The sequence below is a fragment of the Punctularia strigosozonata genome (genome assembly GCF_000264995.1).
Source record: "Punctularia strigosozonata HHB-11173 SS5 unplaced genomic scaffold PUNSTscaffold_5, whole genome shotgun sequence".
Classification (NCBI taxonomy): domain Eukaryota; kingdom Fungi; phylum Basidiomycota; class Agaricomycetes; order Corticiales; family Punctulariaceae; genus Punctularia; species Punctularia strigosozonata.
In genome coordinates this window covers 914,640-938,940 of record NW_006767437.1, presented here as the reverse complement: position 1 = coordinate 938,940, position 24,301 = coordinate 914,640, and the positions used below count along the sequence as shown (strand labels likewise).

Here is a 24,301-nt window from a genome sequence, read left to right as displayed (position 1 = left end):
AGAGTTTCGAGATACAGAGAGTGAGTGCGAGTACGGACCAGACTCAAGCTTTAAGGCTTGAGTCGCTACGCGCTCTAAGTCCGTGTCGGAGCAGAGGAGTAACTTAGTCGATATTCGAACTAAGGAGTTAGAGTACAGGAGCTAGGAGTTTATATACGCGGAGGCACGGTTCGGAGCTCGTATCGATAGGGAGTTATCGGAACTATGAACCATGTGGAATAAGGAGTTATCGGAACTATGAACCATGTGGAACTGTCAATCGTAAGGACGGAGCATATGGTTACGAACTGATAATCGGAGGTAGAATAAGTCCGAAGGGAATATCAAACCGTAAAAGGCATATCGGTCGTGAACGTCGGAGTTGAATCCGTTATGACTCGAGAACTACCGGGACGTTGAGTCGCCGGAGGACTATTCATGTGATAACGTAGGTCCGGTACCGGAGCTGCTACTCCGATGGCGGACAACCCGGAACGACCGGAGCTATCGTACTTGGCCCGGTTACGGTCCAAGATCCGACACGTGACACTGCGGCTCAGCCTTGAGCACCCCAGGGTCCCGTCCTACATGTGCATTCGCCCTACGCGACTCGTCGCGCGGCATCTGCATATCGGTAGGGACATCGAACCAACGTCCCACCCCCGATTCAGCCCCTAGGCCAGACGCGTGAGCATCAGCCGTCAACGGGGATCCTCCGACGTCCAACATACGGTCAGACGCTACCGGAAGACGGACATCAGGAGGACCGCGAGCTGCCGCTCCGGTCCGTCCATCAGCAGAAGCATCCGATGGGCGTCCGGCGTCAGCGACGCCATCGGCCCTTCGGTCACGACGGACCCACTGGCCCATCGTCTCATCCCTAGACACCGGCATGATGTCAAGGGTATAATGCGATTACTTGAGGTTGTGGTTGCTCGTAGTCGTCGCGTCCGATGTAAGGTCGTACCTGGGTGATCAGACCAGGTAGTTACCTATTCAAAGGAGTAAGCGACTAAGAGCGGCTAAAGAATACTCACTGAGATCTTCTCTCAAAAATATGTGACGCGAGCAAAGCCTGATAAGGCTAAGGTGCATTCACACGGTTAGGTTCTCGAGCGGCACAAAGCAGAGAGTCACAGATCTCGTATTTGAGCACTCGAGTAAAGGTAGAATAGGGTACCAAAAGGTGAGCTCCAGACGACGAGGTAGCTTGACTTTATACCCTCGTCGTCGTCAGATGGAGCATGTGGTCGTAGAATGATAATCAAAAGGGGAACGGCGCGCCAGCGCCGACTTGCTCGAAAAGGAAAGATGGTCTCGGTCGACCTCCGGGAGAACCGGCACGTTACAACTTACAATGTTCTGTAGACTGTCACATACGAAGACCATCCCACGGTCAGAAGAAGACTGAAGAGGGCCGAACCTACCACGGGCTGGACCTTTACCTCATTCCTCTCAGGCTGGGGATAATAATGATATTACCACCTACCTGCGCGCCGACGACCATGCTACTCGAACTCCGGAACCGTACACGACGCGTAGTACATGCCCCTCTTCTGGCGAAGTTGTCATCCAGTGGGAAACCCCATCATAAAAAAACGCGGCGACATTGCGGACCGTGTGTGAACACAAAGCAAGATTGCCCGAGAGGTTGGCGGGTACGTCGCCAAAAACCCTCTCCACCGAGCGCTTCCTATAGCATATGTCCAGGACGTTGGCGGCGTTCAACGTGATAAGAGGATCATCGAAGTGCCTGCTCCCTACCTCGAGGCGTCGTGATCGAATGGCAAACAGGGTAGAAACTGTCGGCGTCACTGTGAGTGCGGTTGGGGTTGCGATACACGTCGACCGGCGGAACTGATACTTTCCCTATAGCTCGTTTGATCTTCTTGAACCAGGAGCACGACTTCCCTGAGCTAGGTACACGACCTCGCCCGGTCTCTTGATCATTTCCAGCCTCGTGGGTCTTACCAATGCCTTTGTCGGACATTGCCCGCCACGCCCATGGATCATAAGTACTCTGCATCCGAGACAACATCCCGGACAACGGCGACGGTCGTCATGCTCTTCCCCCGACCATACTCCACCAAACCGCCCGCCCCTCGGAATGCGAAGGTACTTAAACGCATTGGCCAGGATTGGGCAGGACACGATTCGTCTCCGATCGCCCCCTCTCCACCCCCTTGATATGATTCATTCGCATTCAACGCCTGCACCTGACATCCTCCCCGCCCGTGCTCCCGACGTAGCGCTGCTCCAGCGTGACTGGACCCTCGACGCAATCCTCAACCTCGTGCACACTCCGGGAGAGCCGAACGCGCCGTTGGCCACACAAACCTCCGAAATTGGTCGTCGGGACGCTGAATCGGGACTTTGCCGCGTCTCTCAGGCCGCAATCATCGACGACCCGCTAGTCCCCACGTCGGCGGCTGAGACGGGCGCATCGATCCCCGTCTCTACCGCCTTCTATCCCGGCGCCCCGTTCGACGCCGGACCCGAAGATGTCGTCCTCGTCTCTAGGGACCTCGCCCTCTTCTACGCCCACTCCAGCGTTCTCAACAACTCCAGCAACCACTTCGACTCCCTGCTACCTGCGACGAACCCGGACCCCAGCGTTCCTTGCGTCGTCTACATACCCGAGGACGCTCAGGTCCTCAACGCCCTCCTGCACTTTATCTACGACCTCTGCTGCGCGCACTACTCGCCCGCCTTCGCGCACGCCGAGCGCGCGCTCGAAGCGCTCCCCCGGTACGGCTTCTCGGTCCGCTCCGCCGTCGCTCCCGGCCGCGCGGCGTTCGACCTCTTCGCGAACGCTTACGCGCCGATGGACGTCTACGCCCTCGCGGGCGCCTATAACCTTATGAGCCTCGCGGTCGCCACCTCTGCGCACCTGCACGCGTTCCCGCTCCCGAGCGTCGACGACGCACTCGCGGAGCGCATGGGGGCCCGGTATCTCCGCCGCCTGTTCTTCCTCCACCTCGGCCGGACGGACGCGCTGAAGCGCCTCTTGCTCGCGCCGCCGGAGCAGCACCCGCCCAGCCCCGTCTGTAGCACCGGGGAACAGATGAAGCTCACGCGCGCGTGGGCGCTGGCGTGCGCGTATATAGGCTGGGATTCGAAGCCGAGTCAGTATCTGCTTTTCATGTTGCGCCGATGGTGTCTATGTGCTGATCGCATCGATCAGGCCTCACAGCTTCCGAGATCCGGGCGGCGATGAATCCCCTGGCCGATGGCCTCGTGTGCGCGCAGTGCAGGATGGCGTTCCGCGAACGTGTCTCGACGTTGGTCGCGAACTGGGCTGCGGTCAGGGTAAGCATGTTTCTTATGTTGGATCGGTGGTGCCCTCCGAGCGCTGATGGGGTTGAACAAACTAGACCACCATCGTGGAAGACCTCGATACCTGCTCGCGGTAATCCCAAAAGCGCACCACATCCACAAACACGGAAATAGATAACCGTGTGCCGGTTATATCTTCCTGTTCTCAACTCATGGTCAGTATATGCGACCTCGTTGACCGGAATTGCCCCGACCGGCATACACGACTTTTTTTTTACTCTGGAATATATGCATGACCTGGGATGAATGAGATGTCGCATCCTCCCACCTGTATTTTATAACGTTCTGCAGGAAATTTATGCTATGTAACATCACATATGAAGGCTGCATTGCGAATCCTGATAAATCCGCTACGGCGAGTGTGAGTATCGCTAGGCCACCGCGCACGTACGTGACGAGTGAAGTCGGCATCGCCGCTAGTGCGCGCATCGTTTCAGTATTATGTCCGTCTCCATCTCCGGAGTCATCGCATCCACATCGTCTCGTTCCTTTCGCGATGGCTCTGGTTCTAATCGCACTCGATACCGCCTTTCGTGAAAGAGCATCGTGGCATGAGAATTCGGGCGCGCTGATCCGGTCACTCCCACGTCCGGGCGGCACTACAAATCCGCGTGCCCCTTTACAGCAACTACTTACCCTCGCCCTTTCCTCTGACCATCCGTGAGCGGCAAGCTGCATTATCAAGCTTCAATAAAGTTCAATATGGAGGAAGGCGAGAGATTCCAGGAGGAGCAGATAGTCTTACGTAGGCCACCAACTGTCGAATCCTGTCCGGGAAGGATCGCCGCCGCACATCGCTATGCTCAGTATAAAGGCGTGCATGGTCGAGAAGATATCTCTTCGGCACGAATTCCAGACACATTGATTGAAAGTACTCTTGATACATTGACTCGGAGACATTGACCCGAATATGAGGGAATTAGTACACGATTGACTGTCTCCCGAGTTTCAATATAGCCCTTGAACGGAGCATCACTTCCAGCATCTGGAAAAAGAAGTGTCAGAACAAATAGGAATCGACCGGTGAGTGGGAATGACATACAGGATGGAGTACTCCCGCACGACGTGCTCGCCGCCGCCGAATGCAATGTTCGCTCCTCCCTGTAATCCGTGCAAGAGTGAGGTCACGTTCATTGACATCATGCATGCAACGTACGAGGTGCTCTCCCGTTTTTCCAGGGACGTGGACGCCGCTGATGGTGCCCAGCGCATGGTACAGCTTCGCGCCGTTCTCCTCGTATCCGCCCTCCACGGGCCTCCTGCCCGGCGGCACATGTCCGCCCTGCGTCGGGACCCACTCCATCAGGTTGGGCGAGAACGGGAGTAGATCGAAACGGCCGCGATGCTCGAATTCGCCGCCGCCGTACGGGACGCGGCAGTGCGGCTGGAGGTGCGGCGCGATCTTGCACGGGTGCACGGACTTCTCCATGAGCGCGCTGCCGATGAAGACGGGCGAACCGTCGGCATCGAAACATGGCGGCTCGCCGGTGTATTGGGGCGAGGGAAAGGGCGTCGTGTCAGAGAGAGGAACGCGGTACCCGGATGGCGGCGGCTGGGCTGGCGCCGCTGGGGGCGGCAGGTGGGCTTGAGAGCCGAAGTCCATCAGGTTCCGTTGGGCGTCGGGACTCGTGGGGCCGGGGAAGTTGGGATGAACTTGCGGTTGAAAGATGTGAGGCGATAACGGGTTCGATAAGTCTGCAGGAGCGCCGGGGTACGGCCCTTGCGGGTGGGCAGCCGCGTACGGGTCTTGCTGGTGGTGCTCAGCGGGATATTGCGGTTGACCGAGATGCTCTTCTCTCGGAAAGCCTGGAGAGAGTTGAGGGAAGGATGGAGCAGCAAGCTCTCCGTAGCCCGAGTTATTATAGTGGGGTTGCCCGTATTCCATGCTGTGTCCTTTCTTCTCGTGCTTCTTGGAAGCTTTCTTCTTGTACTTGTTATGGCGCGAGTCGCTGTCCGACGACGAGGACGAAGACGACGAGCTGGACGACGATGAAGAACCGCTCCGGCGTCGTGAGTGAGATGGCATCGAGCGCTGAGGTATGTTCAGCACACTTTATATATGATAGAAGATCAGCCGTAAGGCTGCGCTTCCCTGTGCAAAGCTATAGCGTCGGAGCAAATGACGCGCGGGCGCAGTCACTGAAACACTGCACAGCGTCCACGTGCAAAGCGCGTGACTCATTGAAAGACACGTATCCAAATCGCTGCAACGACAAGCACTGCAGCAGCAAGTCAAGTACTTACTCGGTGAAGAGCTCCGGGTCAGCGAGGTTTCCTACGGCTTCTCTCGTCTTTGGCTGCGATGTATTGGTCATTGGCTCTCCGTATATTCGCTTTGCTCGTATGCGCCCTTCTTGTTACCGCGGCAGACTACTACAAGGTCCTGGACGGTCAGTGACGACGATACTCCTGGCACAAGAGTATGGCTGATCGCGTCCATTGTTGCGCAGTGGACAGGTCTGCCAATGAACGGGATATCAAGAGGCAGTACAAGAAACTGAGCCGCAAGTACCATCCGGACAAGAACAAGGACCCAGATGCGGAGGAAAGATTTGTGGAAATCGCGCGTGGTATGTCCTATGAATGTAACGAAGGACTGGGTCCTCATGAACACTTTCATTCGACAGCCTACGAGGTTCTATCTGACCCCGAGGTAAGACGCTCCTGAAGTGGCGTCTCCAGCGTATCGTGACGGGCATTTTATCTACCCCACCTACCCAGAAACGTCAAATATATGATAGACATGGCGAGGTCGGCTCCCATTTCTCGTCTTGATGTACCTGACTGAACCGGTCAACTAGGATGGCCTGAAAGCGCATGAAGGCGGCCAACCTTTCCACGCCAATCCGTTCGACATGTTCTCCAATTTCTTCGGCGGCGGTGGACGTGCGTTTTCAGTATTAATAACTTGTTCCGTTCTCACGAATAGTGCTACGTCTCTACAGAACAACATCAGCAGGTTCGCCGTGGACCCACCTCTGTAAGCGAATTCGAAGTACTGCTCGAAAATATGTGAGCATCCTTATTCCCGTGATCTCCTTTTCGTCGATCTTAACGTGATGGGACAAACCCCTCCAGGTATACCGGAGCCACCATCGACGTACGTTTCCCCCTCGCTCTTGTCTGCCACGGAGAGTGTCTGACCCTCACGCTTCCAGTTCCGGATACGCAAGAAGGTGCTCTGCGACCACTGCCGCGGCACCGGAGCCGCCTCGACGCACGACATCCACACTTGCTCTGGCTGCGGCGGCTCGGGGGTCAAAATCGTCAAGCAGCAGATCTTCCCCGGCATGTTCGCGCAGTCGCAGCAGACGTGCGACCAGTGCGGCGGGCGGGGGAAGGTCATCGCGAAGCAGTGCGATCACTGCAAGGGCCAGAAGGTGCTCGACCAGGTCATGGGCCTCGAGCTCGAGGTGCTGAAAGGCATGCCGGAGGGGTACGAGGTCGTGTTCGAGGGCGAGGGAGACGAGAGCCCGGATTGGGAGCCGGGAGATGTGGTGTTGCGCGTGAGGAGCAAGAAGGAGAAGGGCGGGTGGAGGAGGAAAGAGAGCAGCTTGTATTGGAAGGAGACGATCGGCGTGGACGAGGCGTTGCTCGGGTTTGAGCGCAACTTGACACATTTGGACGGACACGTCGTGACGCTGAAGAGGGATGCTGTAACGCAACCTGGTAAGTCAATTGTTCTGTCCTCGATTCCCCTTAGTGTGCTAACGTGGCGCACCAGGTTTTGTACAGGTCATCAAGGGCGAGGGTATGCCCGTTTTCGGAGAATCGCACCACGGCGACCTTTTCGTGGAATACAACGTCGTGCTGCCTACACAGATATCTCCCGATCTGAAGAAAAGTACGTCTCTCATGTCACTCTGGGTCTGCTCTTAAGTCCTCAACAACGTTTTATAAAAAGAGCTCACCGCGATCTTCTACGACGAGGAGGAAGGAACCCGTCGTAAGGATGAATTATAGCCGGCTCTACCACACGTAGACGTAGACAAACCATAAATTAATGCTGTATACCCTGTTATCGGCCGCGGACTGTATGTACGCGCGCCAGGCACTTCATTTCCGTGCCCATCGGAGACTATAGAGGCCCACCCTAAGGGAACTGAGCGGCCCTATATACACGCGTCTCACGCAGCGTGTGTTCCTCGTCCTTGGACCCTTTCCTATCGATCCCCAAAGTAAGGCGCCTTCATTCGCTGTGCCACCTTTGCATGATGATGACCGATTGTCGATCCCAGGGTGGTCGGCAGGTCTGTAAGCACGCGTCCAATCTCGTCAGGGTTCCCTGTCGCGATTGTTCGTGATGAGCGACCAAGTAAGCCCCCGTATGTCACGATTGCAACCACCAGCTTATCAGTATCCTAGCCGTTGTCGGTCGGATTGCTCAACGTCGAACCACGAGACTTTGCCCTCCGGGCTCTTCGCGTGATTTGTATGGTGTATCCCGCCTGTCCCCACCCGGTGGCGACAAGCGCGTTACATAGGGCGGTTGTCGCAGGATTTCTAAGACCAGTGGTTGCATTGAACAGCACCTATCTTCGAGTCGTGAGTACCTCGAGTGATCTGCACAACCAATTGCTAGACTAACATCCGGATCATCGTATCTAGTCAGGCGACGAGCTCCCTGCGCCCGTGAACACGGGCTCATCTCAAAATCAAATAACCCAGATCATCGCGGCACCACGAAGCCACGGCCTGCCAATCGCGCCGACGCTCGCTGCCCACACCAAAGGTCGAAGTCGACCGGACCATATAACTCTTCAAGCTGTTCCAAAGATGTTCAGCAGGGGTAGGTACAGCAGAAACTTCTGCGCATAGGATCACGTATACCGTCGGGCTGCATCTGTCTGTATACAGATTCCTTTCATATCAAATCAATTGTCCCAAAGGCTCTCAATCGTGTGCTGCTGAGTCCACAAGGTGTCTGCGTGCAGTCGGGGTTTCGTACAACACTCTGATTTGTTCGAGCGGATTATGAATTGATACAGGGGATGCAAATAATGGATGCGCAAATCAGAAATGCCTACTCGATTGATATGTCGCACCTTGGATGATGGGCGTCAGACGATATTCTTATACATATGATCTCCTATATGGACATCGCTCTAGCGTCCAGGTACTCTCTCTCTCTCTGTACGCAGTTCTCCTTCCGTTTCTTGATGTCCAGAGCAGAGGTTAAGACCGAACGACGCCCACCCTAAAACAACGTGGCAGCCTACTTATATATACACGCGTCTTGCGGAATGCCTTCCTTGTCTTTGGACCCTTTCCCACCGATCCCGATCGTGAGCAATCGCCGACGCTACAAAATCACCTCTGCGTCGAAACTGACTGAACGATCTCGTAATCGCAGGGGATCCATAGGTTGGCAAGACGCATCGGTGACGGGGTTCCTCGTGTCGGTGCGCCGAGCGGCGGTACGTACTTGAACCTCCATGATACAGTGATAAGGTTCTCATCTACACCTCTTTCAGGACGATAGTAGCCGCCACTCGGGTCCATGGGGCGTATAATGCTCTTTGGACCACATTACGGTCGCAGAACTACTGGCTTCATAGCCGGTAACCTGTAACTTGCATCCCTTCGCCTTGGGAGCTGCGCACGTTGTGCTTGCGGCTTTGTTACGTGCAGCTACGCGAGACCTTCATGAGCAACGTTGCTGAGGCGCCTGCACTTTTGAAGTGTGAGTTCCTGCTCACGAACGTTTTGACGCCATTGGCGGCTCATGACTTCTGGATTGGCAGTCCTGCAATACGTTGCACCGGGCATAGAGGGCTTTCAAAATCAAATAACCCAGATCATCCTGGCATGGCGAAGCTACAGAGCCCCCCTCAAGCACGGGGCCGACGCTCGCTGCCTAGACCAACGACCGACATTGGCCGTACCCTATCACTCCAAGTTGTTCCAAAAGATGTCCAGCAAAGGTAGGTACAGCAGAGTTTTCTGCACGGGGATATGTATACCGCTGGGCCGCACCTGTATACAGATTCCTTTCATGTCAAATCAATTGTCCCAAAGCCTCTCAATCTTGTGCTGCTGAGTTCGCAAGGTGCTGCACGCATTCAGGCCTCAGGGTTCGTACAACACGGTGTGATTTGCTTGAGTACATTGTGATTTGATACAGGGGGTGCAAAAATGGGTGTGCAAGTGAGAAACGGCCAGTCAATATGTCACGCCTTGGATGTTGGGCATCAGCATTTATCCTATTGGTTGATTGGTTGTCGCTTACAAGGTAGTTGTATGACCTCCTATCCGAACATCGCTCCAGGTACTCCCTCTCGATGAGGTTCTCGATCCGCTTCTTGATGTCCAGAGGCTGAGGTTGGAATCTGCTAGCTAACTGTCGTGTAGCTTCGTTGATTAGGTCATTGTGTGTCATGTGTTTCCTATCCTTCATGATCCGGACGATGCAAGCCTGCGGTAAAGTCGCCTCAGCACCAGAACACGCAGTAGAAAGAAAAATGCAATGCGACTGACATCGGTCTGGTGTTTTCGCTCCTCCTCGATCCGATCCTTCGTCTCCTTGCGCTCCTCGGTCGACTCTGGCCTGCTGGAGACGGTGCTAATCTTGATCTTCTGCAGGTTACAGGTGAAGTCGTAGTTGAACGAGAATGAGTCTCCGGGGTTCACGTTTCGTCCCGGCGGGTGCTTCTTGAGGATCTTGTACTTGGCACACGCAAGTGATTGGAGATTCCGTTGGAGCTCTTGTTCTGGCATCGCAGTCGCGGTCTTGATCTCCTACGGAAGGTCGCCAACGGCATTAGTGTCGATCTACTCTGGGAGAGGGTGGGGAGGGGACGTACCTCATACGTCAAGAACTCATCTTGCGAGAGATCCTCGAAGAGTAGCAATATCACCAGGGCAAAGGTTGACACATTGAGATCGTGCTTCCTTGCTTTGAAGGTAACGCGCACGTCCGCGTTGCCGAGCGAAGGTTGCCACGTTAGCCGGCGACCAGAATGACGGCCCAGATAAAACTTCTCGAACACCTTGCTGGCTTCGGTGAGCGCAAGCGGCAAGTTGCACTGCGGTGAAGGTTGCGGCATCGGCCAGTAAGTGGACGTCATGACGATCACGTTGATATCTACGTCGGGCGCCTGGTGGTAAGGGAAAGATGAACATTAACCGCGCAGGAGGATAACTATGGGATTCGCTTGCCTCCTTGCTGTTGAGATATGTCCGATATGCGGCCATGGTGTCGGCAGAAACCTTCATGTCGGTGAACATGCCCTCGAGCTTCTGAGTGAACTGGTGCCCACTCTCCACCTTGAGCTTGGCGAGCATGCCGCGCTCCGCGTCGTCCGAGACCGATTTCCCGAGGAGCAGGCGCTTCGCGAGATGACCCTTGTAGTATCGCTCGAAGACGTCCTTCTCCGTGACATAACGGAACACGGTAATTGTTTTGTCCAGGACAGCCTCAACTTCTTCGTCGGTTTTCTGGAATAGCGATATATCAGCGGAAAAGCATAGGAAGGCAGGTGGAAGAACGCTCACGCCTTTCAGACCCTTCTTGAGGTTTTCGTCGATGAACAACGAGATGTACTCCGGGGCCCTTTCGTTCTGGTTGATGAACGACTCGAAAGCCTAGGAAATGCTCCCCGGGTGAATGGAGCGTCGTACCAGCGAAAAAAAAAAACGGGCGATACCTCGTTGATGCCACCCTCGAGATCGCGATCTGACGCGAATGAATCTGTCCATATGGTGTCGAACTTGTCCTTGAGGGCGAGGACGTCTTCAACCCACTTCAGAGCTACTTGTAACAACTGTGCGCCTGGTGGCCCCGCCTTTCCCTTGCCCTTTCCAGTAGGTTCGGGAGCATCATCGCCTTCGCCACCATCTGCGGTTCCGGAACCCGAGACCGCACCCAGAGAATTGATCTCTTTCCCCCGCGTGGCGAGGGTATCCTTGATCGCGCGTCGAAGGCAGGGCAAACCGGTCGGGACCTTGACGAAGAGTTTGTATAATCGAGCCAAATCGGTCTTCCTGTCGGTATCGATCATTACGTCCAGGTCGGAGTTGCGGTTACCGATGATGGCCTGCAGGTGTGGGGTAAGAAGGGCGGATTCGAGAATTCTTTGGAGGGGAGCGGCGGTCTGGTTGGAGAGGTAGTGGATGGCACGGAGTTCTTCGGAGACGAAACGATCTTCTGCCTTTGACCTTCTCAGCATGATCGCGTGAAGGAAAATAGAGCAAACCTACCCGACGCAGGTACTCGGGGGCATCACACGACTCCATGAGCTTTTCGCCCTCCGCTTTGTAGTACGCTTCGCTCTCTTTCAGCAGCACGGGTTCCAGATCACGTTTGTAGATGATCTCTCCTTTGTCGTCGTCGAGTTGGAGCATCACGTCTACGCAGCCCTTGACCGCTGACCGACTGATAGTGAAGCCGTCGCGTTCGAGCCGTACTTCTTGCAGTATGGCTGTGACGAGGTGGGGTTGTATTGGGGGGCGGAGAATGTGTTTGCGGAAGAGGTTCATGCCTGCGTCCCATATCTCGGGAACACCTGCGTTTTTTGTGTAAACACGATCCTGGTATAACGATGAGACTAGGTAGGTGAGGAGAGCGGATGACAGACCATGTACTTCAGGATGTCGCTGAGCTTCGACATATTGGCCTGATGCTCGTCCCACACGTTCCGAAGTGCCTTGAGCAAGAGCTCCCACTCCTGGCTTTGCTCGACCAGATCGTCCTTGTTACCCGTCGGGAACGCCGGTATGATTTGTTCCGCCGCCAAATTCTCCAGATTTTCTACCACCAAGTCGCATACGCCGTTATATAGCATTTCACCCTTGCGGGAGAGCACGATGTTGTATGCGAAGCGGTGGTTTTCTTCGAAGGACAAGCGAGAGGCATTCTGCTTATGGATTTCGCGGATGTTATTGGAGAGCTGCGTCCATATATCTTCGATAGGAACATCTGGACCGTGCTATGCGTGAACGTGAGACAGAGATAAACGGAGGGTGGTGCAATTCAGTACCTTCTTCGGAGGTTTCTGCGGACGGAATTAGCACGAGGCCGCGCATGAAGACAAGATGGACCCACGATTTTTGGCTTCCCTCTCCTTATTGCTATGAGAATTTAGCTTGGTGCTGATCGACAAGATGAATGACGGACTGCTCGCCATGCGGGATCCTTCAAGCTCAAGTTGACTGAGAGGTAAACTACCAAGTCACGAGTGAATGTCTGAACGAGGCCAAACGAGGGCTTGATGAACAGGCCGAGCGTTAAGCTGGTGCGATGGTTTATTTGACAGTCTGCCAGCCACGACCCTGCGTTTTGGATCGTGCTTTGCGCCAGTACAAAGATCGTCCTCGTATGATGCAGACGCGGTGGTGGCTGAAGGGAGAGTCATCGAGCGGCGTGAATGATGGCGCACGTGGCGGCGCGTGCCTTTCTTTCCGTCCTCGCTCGCCGGCCGGCACGACGTCGAAGGTTCTGTTCTGTTCCATGGCGCTTGTGCCCTTCGAAATGAAATATGGTTCTTTCAATTGCCCTCGGTTGATGGTGCTGACCAGCTTATGCGAATAATGATCGCGGCAATGGACGCCCCAAGAAGCAGTTCGAAGCACCATTCAGTCGACTCGGAGTGCTGGATTGAATGAAGTCTGTGTTAAGAGTTGGAGACAGCAAACTCGGGCATCTCGGCACTTTTTCTGGTGTACATAAATCAACTTCGAAGAGTGTTTGCTCTCTCATCATACTCTTACCTATCTCCACGAAACATGGCCGCACTCCAGGACGAGTATGTGCAGTGAGATCGGATCTTTCGAAGGCGCTCACGCGATGTTGCTAGCTGTTTGTTATGCGCCATGATAAAAGGTTGGTGTGAATCGCTCGTTGTGTTTTAGGCCGCGTTCACGTGTATCATAGGGCAAATACCGGTGCTGAAAGTGTTGGAGACGGAGAAAACGTAGGATCTGCCAAATCCGGTACGCATACGCTAACGACCAGCGGCAGTCTCGTCTTCTTGGACATCGGTCCTGTCGCCGAGGGTCATACTTTGATCGTACCTAAATGCGAGGTTCTCCGTATGCTCGCGTTCTGTGTGATGCTGATGGAGGGAGGTGGTCCAGATCATTGCAAGACGATGGATGAGGTGCCGGATGGCTATCTCATGGATATCCTCCCCCTGGCCAAGAAGGTCGCACTTGCGCTCGGTATCGAGAATTACAACGTTCTTCAGGTGCCGCTTGGGTTTATCGGAGATTGACTTATCCGACTCATGAACTTATCATCAGAACAATGGAAGGATTGCGCATCAGGTCAGTCCCCTGTCGCTTAAAGAGTTCGCAGCCGACGGTCTCTCTCAGCATATCTTCCATGTTCATTTCCATCTCATTCCTAAGCCTAGGGAGAAGGAAGGCTTAGGTGTAGGCTGGCCGAGAGTGGAACCTGGGCTGGACGCGCTGAAGAAAGTGCACGAAAGGGTGCTCTCAAAGCTGTAAGAGGGACAGACAGAAGGTGATACATGTAAACTAGACAAATGACTATCTCTCTACGATTGACCAGGCAACGGAGACCGCGCGCTGGACAGGCTCAGGGTCGTATATAAATAGCACGCGGCGAGCGCTTATAACGCGCTGACCGAGTACGTGCTGGCGAGCAGTCCTTGGTACCACAACCCACCGCGTGCGCGGCGGTTGATATCAGACCATAGCATCCCTCGACACCCTGTATACGCCCCGATGCAATTGACGGTCTGCGCGTTCCAATGGCTGTCTATATATAACCGCTCCACGTGGTTCAGGCCATGCTCATGATGACTGCAACTTCAGACTCATCTCAGTGGCTGGAGTCAACTTGATCGTCGGCTATGGTGCACATTCGACTCAACGAGCGCGAATCAAATCCGAATCCGCATATTAACTTCATAACGGCTCTCCCGACGTCGTCTCCGTCCCAGGAAGATGCGATGCAGCTCTTGCGAGCGCTTGCGGCCCAGGTGAAGCCCGTCATGAAGGCCCATGGGTTCATGATCAACAGTTTCGAAGAGGTACGAGACGCAATCGCCTTTCAGCCCGGAGACCACGCTCTGATCCTGCCGAATCAGTATGAGTACAACGCCGTATTCGCGGGAAGGAGTTGGAACAACGGCGAGACCGTAGGTACGCCCAGTTTGCACCTTCGGGACGTCCTTCGCTCATCGACTGGCAGAGATCGTCCTGCGCCGACCCGATGGATCTTTCTACCCGTCCTCCTGGCTGATGAGCACGCTATGTCACGAAGTACGTACCTCTTCTCCAAGGATCGTCGCAAGCCCCTGACCAGCTCTGCCGTCTTGCAAAGTTGGCGCACATCAAACACATGAATCACGGCCCCGCATTTCAAGCGCTCTGGGCGCGTCTCAGGAACGAGGTCCGCGCACTTCAAGCGAAGGGGTATTTCGGCGACGGCTTCTGGTCGTCAGGGACCCGTCTGGCGGACGCGGCTCGTACGTCGGGCCAAGGGTTAGATCCAGGGGAATTACCTGAATACATGGTATGTCGCATCATCGGTCAAGCAACATCATATATTGACGCGAACGTCTTCGTTCCCAGTGCGGCGGCGCGCAAACGCGTGCTCGCCCTACCCGCAGGAAACGCCGCCCACGCGCGATCGCGGGGCCGTCAGACAGGACGGGAGCGCAGACGACGAAGCGCCGAAAAGCGGGTTCGCGCGTCGCGAAGGACTTTGGATCAGGCGGTCGGGCGTTGAACGACGACCTAGATGAGGACGCGAAGAAGCGCGGTACGGGCTTCGGAAAGCAAGCTCGCAGGTGAGCCACAGACGTACTGTGCCACGCATGAGTACAGTAGACGCTCACATCCGCGTCTCCAGTAAGAAAGCGCGAGATGAACGTGCAGCAGCCATCGAGAGGCGATTGGCTGCTTTAAAAACAGGTAAGGTTGCGTCGGAGAGGGAGCTAGACGACACGTTGACGTGAGTACTAGGTAGCGGGCCTTCGCGACCAAACCGAGATAACGACGATCCTACGACTGACTCCGAATCCGAATCCGAAGAGTTGATACCCGAGACGGACGCAGAAAGGCGGAACGCACTGCTCGATTCTCTCAAACAGGCCGAGCCAGGCGGAATTGAGAAAACCCAAATGAAGTCCAAAAATCTTTTAGACTACTGGGGGCACTTCGTGCGATTAGACTCCGCTCCTCATGGCGAGGGCAAGCGGACCCAGGAGAAGGCAGATTCGTTTGCCATTCCGTTCGATTACAACGACGTCCCCGGGGGCAACGTAGCAGGACCTTCGCCGCGGACGGCAACGGCGATCGCCCCGGAAGAGGAGGATGACGCGGAATGGCAATGTGCTGTGTGCACCCTGTGAGTTCCTGTCCACGTTTGTTGCAGTGCCTACGATAACGAGCGTTATGATAGACGGAATAATCCCGGGCATTTGGCCTGCTCTGCGTGTGCCACTCCAAGAGGAGAGAGCAGTTGGCAGGGCGGATCCGTGTAGCTCGATCTCACTGCACAGATGCTCCCATGTTCGGAGAATTCATGACGGTCATTTCTACTATTCATTGATGTTCAGAGACTGCTCCGATCCTGACAGGGACAAGATCGGAGAGTCCTTACGGCGACGAGGGAACGGAATGTAGATCTCGGGAGCTGATACGACAATTGGGTCGCCATGATACCTGTCGATGAACGGCGCCACAGAGAAACGTAATATGTACAGGCCAGCGTGCAGCGTGAGGCTATCGAAACGTCTTCGAATGGGTAAGTTGCCGGAAGGCGGGCTCTGAACATACGGAAGACCAATCTCCGATCCCCACTCCAGTAAGCAGACTCCATAGCGGGAGCAATCGTTTGCGGCGCGATATGAAGCTGAGAGCCCAGCTCAGCGCAAATTGGCATGCAGTGACCAACTAGACGAATAGTCATGCTGTCCGTGTAGTGATGCGCATGCAAGAGTAGTGCGAGCAACTTCACGACCCAGAAGAGCGTCTGCACTGTCGTTCCACAGCGGAGATGTTGGTAAGCACCAGAGCTTATGCCTCACAATAATAGGAATTCTCCCCCAAAGGACATCGTTCTTGGCGTTAAAGCGTTCGATGAGCGAGAGCTACCTCAGGGAACTTCCGGAAGATGCGAAGGCGGCGGGGTCGGCGCCCGTCCGAAACGGGAAGGATGAAGCAAGAGGCGCGCATCACGTGCGCAACGCGCCTTTTGTCTTTGACCCTTCTCGGCGCGATATGCTCCTTTCCCTACGTACACGCTTTCCAGGTCCCTTATTGTGTCGGAACCATGATAGGACTTTCCGAGCTTCTCCACACCCAAACAATTAGCGAACTCCAGCAGCGATCAAACATCCACAAGGGTTTTTGTCTATGGGTTCATACAGGTCGCTTCCCGGGGCGCAGCAAACAATAGTCTTTTGTGTTCCTCCCTCGGGTCGACGGAGCGCGTAGACGAGAGCGCTCCAGTTAACCTGCTCTTGCACGCAACGGGATGATTGTATATAAACGACGGAACAATGACCATCTTGACTCACCCAGCGGTACTCGTTTCGACGCAACCTCGCCTACGCTGCCCCTTTTGTGCTTGCGCAGATCACAATGGCCGCCGTCTACTCCCAGCCCGCTGCTGCGAATTACTTCACTCCGTCACCGCACGCGCACCGCGCCCGTGGTTACCGCCTCTGTGATCAATGCAGTGCAGTCGAAAACCCGCAGGGTCCGCGCTTCCGCCTATGCGGCGGCTGCATGACAGCGCAATACTGCGTACGTTCATGTGAATTCCATCACCCAAGGGATACTCACTAACTTTGATCGCGCAGTCTTCCGAATGCCAACGGAACAACTGGGCTGCGCACAAGGCCGTCTGCCAGCACACCGCCAGCCAGATCCAGGCGACCAAACAGCCCGGCGCGGGATATCCCGACGAGAGCCTCGCGAAGCACCTGCGCAAGTTCACCTCAGCGCATCAAAACCTGCTCAACTGGGCGGGCTTCCAAGCGCTCCAGTTGAAGCGCGTTCCTGCCAATGTTCGGCAATACGCGCTGGTCATCGACCTCAACTATCACAACTCCTCTGCTGATTCCCTTCGTCGGTGAGCATCTAATCGCTACGCGTCATTCTTACAGACGTGCTCATACTCCTCATCCAGCTTCTCCATCTCTGGCACCTCCCTCGTACCCCGCGCCAGTATCGTCAACCAAGATCCCATCGTCGCCGACGACATTCAGCGACGCGAAGAGCGTTGCCGTCGATCAGGCGGGATCGGCACGTTGGTCGTCGTCATCCAATGTTGCGGTATCAGCCAGGTCATGCCAGTCGAGGTCGACCCCCCGAGCAGCATCACCTGGGACATGCGCAGCGACTGGGAGGCCGTCCTCCGGAAGTTCGTGGCCGAGGCGCGCCCGGACTTCGCACCGATCAGCACGACCGCCAGGGGGTGAGCATTCCTTCCACTTCTTCCCTTTTATGCAAGACGCTGACTGTTCTTGCGTCCTCTTAGCGTGTACTACGGATGAACGCATCGCTTCGGCCAATCTTAGGGCTCGATTGGCGTTGATCGTCGCATCTCGACTGGATATTCGACCTACTTTATTCGTTTCGCTTCATCATCTCGGCACCCGCTTTCGTCCTCAACGCTATCTCGCACACCCATCTTCGCATTTGTTCCAGTATCCGGCATATCACAGGCTTGTTGTATTTTCACGGTGCACCGTTGTATTTAGATCAGCTGTATTGCGTATTTGTATTCGTTCCCACGTTAATAGCATACTTGACACGCCATTGCTCGCTCAACGACATCGGGACCCTTCGGAACTCTGGTTTGGTATGTCGTCCGGAGGGTCATCGGGACATCGGGGAGAACACTGGAGGCTCGAGCATGAGTTTGCGGAAGCAGCGGCGCCGCGGTCGGAGCATAGGCGCCGGAACTCAATCTCGGACCGATTCGGCCTTTCCTTGTCTGAACCAGGCAATTTTACGTAAGCCTAGTTTCCGGCTTGGAGCTTGGAGGGCTGCAGGCGTGTCGGATTCTGTGGTGTGCTCTCCGCTGTCGGGATCTCGACGGAACTACGGAGCCATGAATGAAGCTACTTTAATCGCGGGCAACGAATAAAGGCCTACAAATCGTACATTATGCATCACTGCGACGAAAGCTACTAATCACCCCATATCACCAGTACAGTCTGTGCTACCAAAGGAATGCAGAGCTACCCATGATTCCGCAGACAACCGCGGCCATACACGCCGCCGGCTGCATGAAGCCCTTTGACCCGCTAAGACTGGTCTTCGCTAGTCCAGTTGGCGTGGTGGGGAACGTTGCCGTAGATGTAACGCCGGAAATCGTCGCGCTGGCACTGGTAGTGGTATCGCTAGCCTCGAAGGTTGTGTTGACGCGGAATGTTTGTGTGGAGAATTGGTCAGACCCGCACGGATTGGTGCGGTCTACTTGTGATATGTTGGACGACAAATGGTATGTCACGTTCAAGGACAAGGTATACGTCCCAGACTGGGGGACGGGAATGCATTTGCCGTAGGCGATTGGGGGCGACCAGCATCGGCTGGGACCATCTTTCGGCGGTACAGTCATGTTGGCAAGGAGCGACAACTCGTCCAGAACGTCATTGTTAGGGCCTAGGACGACATAGTGGTAATCGGTGCCGAGACCTGCAATCAAGTTAGCGCGAAGTTAACGCAGAGTCATCGTGATCGCGAAGTAGATCTATAGGCTTACCAAAGTAGGCAGGCTTGCCGTCTTCTTCTGAGGCTGTTTGCCACCCTACGCAAGCGACTGCGTTGAGGGGTACAGTGGAGGGAGGCGTAATAAAGAATATGTCTTGTGGCAGCGGTGCAGTGTGATTCTTCGTCGAGAATGCTGTCGACGAAGAGTACAGCAAGACAAGGAGTAGCTGGATGACCGATGTCATTAGAGACGGTTCGCAGCGGAGCGGTTGTGAGGCCTGAACAATCTCGGTGCGTCAAGAGCGGTGGGGTGCGCCAGAAGTACGTGAATTTATGAAAGGAATTGACGTTGCCGCGAGAGCTGCATAGCAATGCATAGCTTATGAGTTCTATGAGCCATCAATCACAGCTCGTCAGGTCCCGCGCGGCCTGTTGATTTCAAGTGATGGCCCGGAGATCAAGACAGATTGAGTCGCGAGCTTCCACAGCTGAGAACTCGAAGCCCAGTGCAACTTGTACGAGTTGTTCACAGATGACTACTGATGTGATCCTCAGCAGCCCAAAACAAGGCCAACCTTCTTCGGTGTCCGCGCCTCGTCGAGAAAATGTGAAAGACAGGATTGCTGCGTCGGAGCCTCGTATTGACTGGAGATACCGGGTGATTCACAGATGATGCTGTGAACAAAGAAGCAAGGGCGGGACAATGCTACAGACAGAATTAAGTACCCACGCCCACAATCAAAGCCAGGATCATAAACCGGCATCCCATTGCGCTTGCGGAACCTCGCCAATCGTTTGCTTGCGCTGATTAGTGAGTGCAAGCCCAAGATTTTCCTTCTTACGGAGCGCTACCTCGCTCTTCACCATGCTGGCCTTTGCTACTTTTCGACTATTGGATGGCTTGACCTTCCCTGAACATGCGTCAGAAGCGATCAAGTCGCTTCGTCCCGCTTGACCCTTTCCCCTCGTATCTTGCTTTACTGAGGTGGTCCAGCAACGGAGCAGGCGCTCGGACTTCAGCATACTCATGTCTGCGTCTGGATCTGACCGACAGACGGACTCCAGTAAAGCCTGTCGACGCTCCGCGTCCGTTTCCCGCCCGACGACGGTCTCCGTATCAGACTCGTTTTCCGACCCGCGCCCGGAATCCTCGCAGGCTGTATACGGTTGAGAGCTTCCAGGAGGCGCCGCTGGTTCCACAGCGCCGCCGCCTTGCATGGCGACCAACCGCCTCTCGATGGCCGCCGCACGCTCCTCTCTAGCTGTCTTACTGCAAAGTGACGCGTCGGCATTCGCTCGGCAACAAACGAGGCAGCATCCTCACCTCTGGGTCTGCTTCCTAAAGCCCGCACCACGTTTGTCGCCCTCGCCCTCTAACTCTCCACTCAACGTCCGCCCGCCTGCGCCGAAGTCTTTGGTGACGCGAGCGCCTGCTTTGCGACGCTTAGGCGTCTGCGCGCCCGTACGGGCTACGGATCCATGTTCCATTCGCTTCCGCCGCTTCTTGCGGGTCGACAGAATCCGTTCGAGTGCCCCTCCGCACTGTAAATGAGGTTAGCGTAGACCGGGGTATAGGGTTATCCCAGCACGAACGATGTACTCGGGAAGCCCCGTCGCATCCATCTCCTCATCCATTGGGATGCGGGCTGCGTCACTGAGACGCGCCCCGGACGACCAAAATCCGTCTCCATAGTGGCCCTCGGCTTGGAGAGCGCGTACATCATTCCTCAGACGATCCCAGTAAGCTTGAAAGGCAGGACTGTGGTCCTTGTGCTTGTTGTGTGCCAACTGTCAGAGAGAGCGTGGATGCCATGGTCCCATGGTCAGAAGGTTGGCCACGGGTGCCGACAGCGTGTTCGTGACGTACTTGATGACATAAAGTGCACAGAAGCCAAGAAGGCGAATAGAACGACCCATCTTTGCGGCGAAGGACGAGCTCTGCGGAGTTGATGTCAACGCGAGACATGTTCTCATGAAAGCCTCGAGCCGGCCATACCCACTCTTGCGCCGCTGTTCATGTTCCTTCCCGCGAAGACATCGTTATACTCATACTGAGCATACCCGGACAAGAGGCTAACGTCAACGAACAGTATCTTGTCCCAATAGCTCGATGCAGGCACGTACCTCCGCCAAGTCGTTCACGACAAGTCCGTGAGCTCGCATCACCGGTTCCACCTGCGCTACGAGCGCTCGTATGAGCCGTCGTGCGTCATCCTCGCTGGTCAAAGTTGTAGAGGGCAAGGGGTTCGTAGAACCGATACAAGGCGTTGGGTTCGACGTTGACGCATGCCCATTGCCTCTCATGGTAATCACGAGTAAAGCCCAGTTGAGAGACGCGTCGACGTCGCGCGCAGTAGGTAGGTGGTAGGCCGAGACGCACAAGTATTACGTACTGGGCTCACGCTTGCTCGATAGACCTGGAGCCAGCTCAGGCTCTCTGTCGTTTGACATTCATCTATCTCAACTCCAAGAGCGTCATCCCAAGAATCCAGACCAGTACTCGTTCCTCACCCAGTACCTGCCCAATGCCCACCGTTGCAGTACTCACCGAAGCGCTGATGTCCTGCTCGTTCACCTTGCGTTCATGAACGTTCTTGGCGAGACATGGATGTATCCCCTGCATCGCGGTGGACACCCATAGGTGACCGGATTCATCGGACTCGAAGGTCCAGTAGGGCTATCCTTGCTATCGTACATCGCTTCGACAACCATGCAAGGCGCGCGAGGCGCTATCTCAACCACCACGGTAAAATTTGAAACCGTCGTACATCGCAGGCTGCGGAGCACAGCTGCGAACATATAGCTCATCAAATGGAAGCCGACATCCTCCCGCCTTAGAACAGGCAGTGCGTTCGTTGCCTTCTATGGTGACTTTCCCGACGTGCATGTCTTTGACCCGGGCCTCTTATGGCGAAGTTTCGCATCGCCGCCTCGGTATGTACAACCGTGCTCCCACCCAATGGGTAGGATTTCGTGCTGCGCATCATGAAATCCCCGATCATGCGCTCGCCAACGATGTCCGCCGCTATACTAGCAGCACAAACTCCAAAAGAGCACATTCCGATCTCACGTCACATGCCAACGACGGGGGATGGTTTCTCATCGGCGACGTTGCGCAATGTCAAGTACCGTATTGAAGGCTATGGACAAACTCTACTGGTTATGATGCGTGTTATTGTTGACATCGCACACCCCCTATAAAGCCACCTCGAGGTCCAGTCCGCTACAGCGGTCGTTGCCTCTGTGGACATTGCCGTCATTCACGTCTCATATGCCCAACTTCTTCTCTGCTGAACTAGCCGACACTCTCGGAGCATTTTATCTGGGTGTACTGCTCGATTCCGCCTTATTTGGTGTCACCAATGTGCAAGTGTACATGTACTCTCGCGATTGCAAGCAGGATGGAATATGCCTGAAGTTCTTGGTGTGTACATTTCATGAGTCATGCTGCCTACCTTTTTTACTATCAGGGAAGATTGCCATTTTGTGGGTTCTTGCTGCCGTGCATACGGCACTGGGGGCGTACTCGCTTTGGTTCGATATCATCACGAATTTCGGCAGCTACCTAGACTTGCTGACCCCTATATGGTGCGCCATGTATTATCTATCTGAGTCAATGCTAACAGTTACACAGGGCCTTCTGGGTACGTGTATAGTCTGTCTAGAATTTTGTGCCACTGATACCAATTGTACATCAAAGGCAACAGCCCCTGTTACTGTGCGTCCGATCGTTCTCCTTTGCGCTCACGCGCGCTGAAAGTTGGATTGTTCAGCTTGCGAGTGACCTTATACTGCGATAGTGTGTCTCTGCAATTTTACATGACCTCCGCTTCTCATGACGCGGCATTCATCAGTATCTTCTGCATGCGCGTATGGAGTTGTAAGACCAATAGCATCACACTTTTCGTTGCTGATCGTAGCTTATCTAGTTAGCAATCACAACTGGCTCTTGGCGGCCATTGTGGTATGCTTGCTACAAGTTCACGTAAAATTCAGGCTCACCTGGTTCACAGGCAATCACGTCCTTCCTAGCCCTTGGTACGTTCCCAATCCCAATAAATTGCGTGAAGACAGCCGACTCATGCTTACCATTATCAGGAACTGGGATCAGTACGTTTATCCTACCTCACTCAGCGCGAGACTGATAAGTAAGCGCAGAGTTCGTCGTCGATGGGTAAGCTCCGGGCGTATCTAAAGTGTCTACGATGCATTGAAGCATGATTAGTTTCACCATACCTTCTGTGTTGAACGTTTGGGATCGTACGATCACCGTTCGTTGAGTTCATCGTTCTGTGGGCTACGTACTAACTACAGCTTCAATTTCAGTGGACATTCAATACGAGCCTTTCAGCTGGTGCAGCAGCCGATATAATACTCGCGGTAGCTATGTGCACCCTACTCTATCGGAGAAAAACTGGTTTACAAACGTATCTAAAGCCTTCGTCTCCAACCGCGTTCAATGTCTAACGTTCTCTCCAGTTCTGACGGAATCATAACGAAGCTGATCATGTACGGTATCAGCACTGGGGTCTTGACAAGGTATGACGATTGACTTTGCGAAGGCAATCTACTGGATCGCTTACGTTTAGTCAACAGCCTGTGCGCTGTAGCGGCTGTTATATGTGTTCGCACATTCCAACCGCACATCTGTCCCGGAGACTGACACAACTCTAGTATTCAGTGATACGGGACACCTTTATCTTCATGGTGTGCGTAGCACTGTGTCCGATCGTGTCATTAATCTACAGTCCTGACGCTCCGGCTTGCCGCGTTCACTCCCGTAGTTTCTACATGATCTTGAGCAAGCGTGAGTTCTGCGCATTGCCAAAACCCTTACAGATTATCTGATCGTCGTATCACAAATTCAGTTTTCTTCAACGCTCTACTCGCCGGCCTGAACGCGCGAAGCGGTCTTCGGCACACCCCGGAAGATTACTTCACCGTGCCTTTCAGCTCGAAGAGAAAGGGATCGAAGGAGGGAGTAGGACAAGCCGAGGCGGGGCTCAGACTCGCTGACGCCGGACAAGTGGTAAATCGCAGACGGAGAAGCCCATCAGCCTGCTCCTGTAACTCAATCTCGTCTTCGTCAGGTGACACCAATCGCGTTCGTGAGAGGAACGTACGACTCAGAAAGTCAGAGCAGCGGTCTGGAAAGCTGAACGTACTCCTAAGCATGTCGGGATCTGGTAAGATTCGCTTCGCATTTATGTGGTGATTGGCTCTTCGAGTAGCGTGTACTCAGATTCTGCGCAATGATCTGAGCTCGGCTTCACATTGCATGCAAATAGCTCCTTTCAACGATGATCCGTTTCGGCATTAAGCAGGCAGTGAGACACGGTCTCGGAGTCCTCAG

The 24,301-nt window shown here is 54.7% G+C and overlaps 11 protein-coding genes across 11 annotated transcripts; 6 read left to right on the top strand and 5 right to left on the bottom strand.

Moving 5' to 3' along the window:
* Window positions 1-2,167: 2,167 nt before the first annotated feature.
* Window positions 2,168-3,392, top strand: PUNSTDRAFT_133472 (uncharacterized protein; the record flags this gene model as incomplete). Its single annotated transcript, XM_007382903.1, has 3 exons — window positions 2,168-3,104; window positions 3,164-3,288; window positions 3,354-3,392. The coding sequence occupies 3 exons, from the start codon at window positions 2,168-2,170 to the stop codon at window positions 3,390-3,392; spliced, it is 1,101 nt and encodes a 366-aa protein (XP_007382965.1).
* A 709-nt stretch (window positions 3,393-4,101) lies between these two features.
* Window positions 4,102-5,339, bottom strand: PUNSTDRAFT_86159 (uncharacterized protein). The gene is made up of 3 exons (XM_007382902.1): window positions 4,472-5,339; window positions 4,358-4,416; window positions 4,102-4,300 (listed from the first exon to the last, which is right to left on the bottom strand). Exons 1-3 carry the CDS (start codon window positions 5,198-5,200, stop codon window positions 4,288-4,290), a joined length of 801 nt encoding a protein of 266 aa, XP_007382964.1. The 5' UTR covers window positions 5,201-5,339; the 3' UTR covers window positions 4,102-4,287.
* A 278-nt stretch (window positions 5,340-5,617) lies between these two features.
* PUNSTDRAFT_66654 (DnaJ-domain-containing protein) lies at window positions 5,618-7,194 on the top strand (the record flags this gene model as incomplete). The annotated part of the gene is made up of 9 exons (XM_007382901.1): window positions 5,618-5,705; window positions 5,766-5,885; window positions 5,943-5,968; window positions 6,037-6,066; window positions 6,117-6,195; window positions 6,261-6,327; window positions 6,394-6,415; window positions 6,474-6,984; window positions 7,040-7,194. 9 exons carry the CDS (start codon window positions 5,618-5,620, stop codon window positions 7,192-7,194), a joined length of 1,098 nt encoding a protein of 365 aa, XP_007382963.1.
* Window positions 7,195-8,172: 978 nt separating this feature from the next.
* On the bottom strand, window positions 8,173-9,337 carry PUNSTDRAFT_51885 (uncharacterized protein). The gene is made up of 5 exons (XM_007382900.1): window positions 9,060-9,337; window positions 8,790-8,998; window positions 8,669-8,732; window positions 8,488-8,600; window positions 8,173-8,431 (listed from the first exon to the last, which is right to left on the bottom strand). The coding sequence occupies exons 2-4, from the start codon at window positions 8,843-8,845 to the stop codon at window positions 8,535-8,537; spliced, it is 186 nt and encodes a 61-aa protein (XP_007382962.1). The 5' UTR covers window positions 8,846-8,998; window positions 9,060-9,337; the 3' UTR covers window positions 8,173-8,431; window positions 8,488-8,534.
* Window positions 9,338-9,438: 101 nt separating this feature from the next.
* PUNSTDRAFT_86155 (Cullin-domain-containing protein) lies at window positions 9,439-12,659 on the bottom strand. Its single transcript, XM_007382899.1, has 12 exons — window positions 12,431-12,659; window positions 12,359-12,384; window positions 12,294-12,308; window positions 11,892-12,242; window positions 11,515-11,844; window positions 10,962-11,465; window positions 10,810-10,899; window positions 10,474-10,752; window positions 10,119-10,412; window positions 9,793-10,053; window positions 9,545-9,730; window positions 9,439-9,491 (listed from the first exon to the last, which is right to left on the bottom strand). Exons 1-12 carry the CDS (start codon window positions 12,438-12,440, stop codon window positions 9,486-9,488), a joined length of 2,352 nt encoding a protein of 783 aa, XP_007382961.1. The 5' UTR covers window positions 12,441-12,659; the 3' UTR covers window positions 9,439-9,485.
* Window positions 12,660-13,038: 379 nt separating this feature from the next.
* On the top strand, window positions 13,039-13,761 carry PUNSTDRAFT_133468 (HIT-like protein; the record flags this gene model as incomplete). The annotated part of the gene is made up of 5 exons (XM_007382898.1): window positions 13,039-13,058; window positions 13,110-13,135; window positions 13,187-13,226; window positions 13,274-13,499; window positions 13,555-13,761. 5 exons carry the CDS (start codon window positions 13,039-13,041, stop codon window positions 13,759-13,761), a joined length of 519 nt encoding a protein of 172 aa, XP_007382960.1.
* A 368-nt stretch (window positions 13,762-14,129) lies between these two features.
* Window positions 14,130-15,889, top strand: PUNSTDRAFT_143163 (WLM-domain-containing protein; the record flags this gene model as incomplete). The annotated part of the gene is made up of 8 exons (XM_007382897.1): window positions 14,130-14,309; window positions 14,367-14,421; window positions 14,471-14,541; window positions 14,603-14,794; window positions 14,854-15,071; window positions 15,134-15,195; window positions 15,247-15,631; window positions 15,686-15,889. 8 exons carry the CDS (start codon window positions 14,130-14,132, stop codon window positions 15,765-15,767), a joined length of 1,245 nt encoding a protein of 414 aa, XP_007382959.1. The 3' UTR covers window positions 15,768-15,889.
* Window positions 15,890-16,775: 886 nt separating this feature from the next.
* Window positions 16,776-17,916, top strand: PUNSTDRAFT_125799 (uncharacterized protein). Its single transcript, XM_007382896.1, has 4 exons — window positions 16,776-17,034; window positions 17,091-17,362; window positions 17,420-17,707; window positions 17,771-17,916. Exons 1-4 carry the CDS (start codon window positions 16,870-16,872, stop codon window positions 17,784-17,786), a joined length of 741 nt encoding a protein of 246 aa, XP_007382958.1. The 5' UTR covers window positions 16,776-16,869; the 3' UTR covers window positions 17,787-17,916.
* A 541-nt stretch (window positions 17,917-18,457) lies between these two features.
* PUNSTDRAFT_133465 (uncharacterized protein) lies at window positions 18,458-19,193 on the bottom strand (the record flags this gene model as incomplete). Its single annotated transcript, XM_007382895.1, has 2 exons — window positions 18,458-18,933; window positions 19,001-19,193. 2 exons carry the CDS (start codon window positions 19,191-19,193, stop codon window positions 18,458-18,460), a joined length of 669 nt encoding a protein of 222 aa, XP_007382957.1.
* Window positions 19,194-19,698: 505 nt separating this feature from the next.
* On the bottom strand, window positions 19,699-21,252 carry PUNSTDRAFT_133464 (WLM-domain-containing protein; the record flags this gene model as incomplete). Its single annotated transcript, XM_007382894.1, has 7 exons — window positions 19,699-19,859; window positions 19,974-20,218; window positions 20,273-20,490; window positions 20,542-20,736; window positions 20,816-20,886; window positions 20,945-20,999; window positions 21,073-21,252. The coding sequence occupies 7 exons, from the start codon at window positions 21,250-21,252 to the stop codon at window positions 19,699-19,701; spliced, it is 1,125 nt and encodes a 374-aa protein (XP_007382956.1).
* A 967-nt stretch (window positions 21,253-22,219) lies between these two features.
* PUNSTDRAFT_133463 (uncharacterized protein) lies at window positions 22,220-24,107 on the top strand (the record flags this gene model as incomplete). Its single annotated transcript, XM_007382893.1, has 18 exons — window positions 22,220-22,372; window positions 22,424-22,536; window positions 22,583-22,592; window positions 22,649-22,666; window positions 22,722-22,747; window positions 22,803-22,828; window positions 22,878-22,912; window positions 22,962-22,986; window positions 23,047-23,058; window positions 23,107-23,122; window positions 23,174-23,219; window positions 23,275-23,375; window positions 23,428-23,487; window positions 23,545-23,572; window positions 23,623-23,657; window positions 23,733-23,755; window positions 23,817-23,977; window positions 24,039-24,107. 18 exons carry the CDS (start codon window positions 22,220-22,222, stop codon window positions 24,105-24,107), a joined length of 957 nt encoding a protein of 318 aa, XP_007382955.1.
* Between the last annotated feature and the right edge of the window lie 194 nt (window positions 24,108-24,301).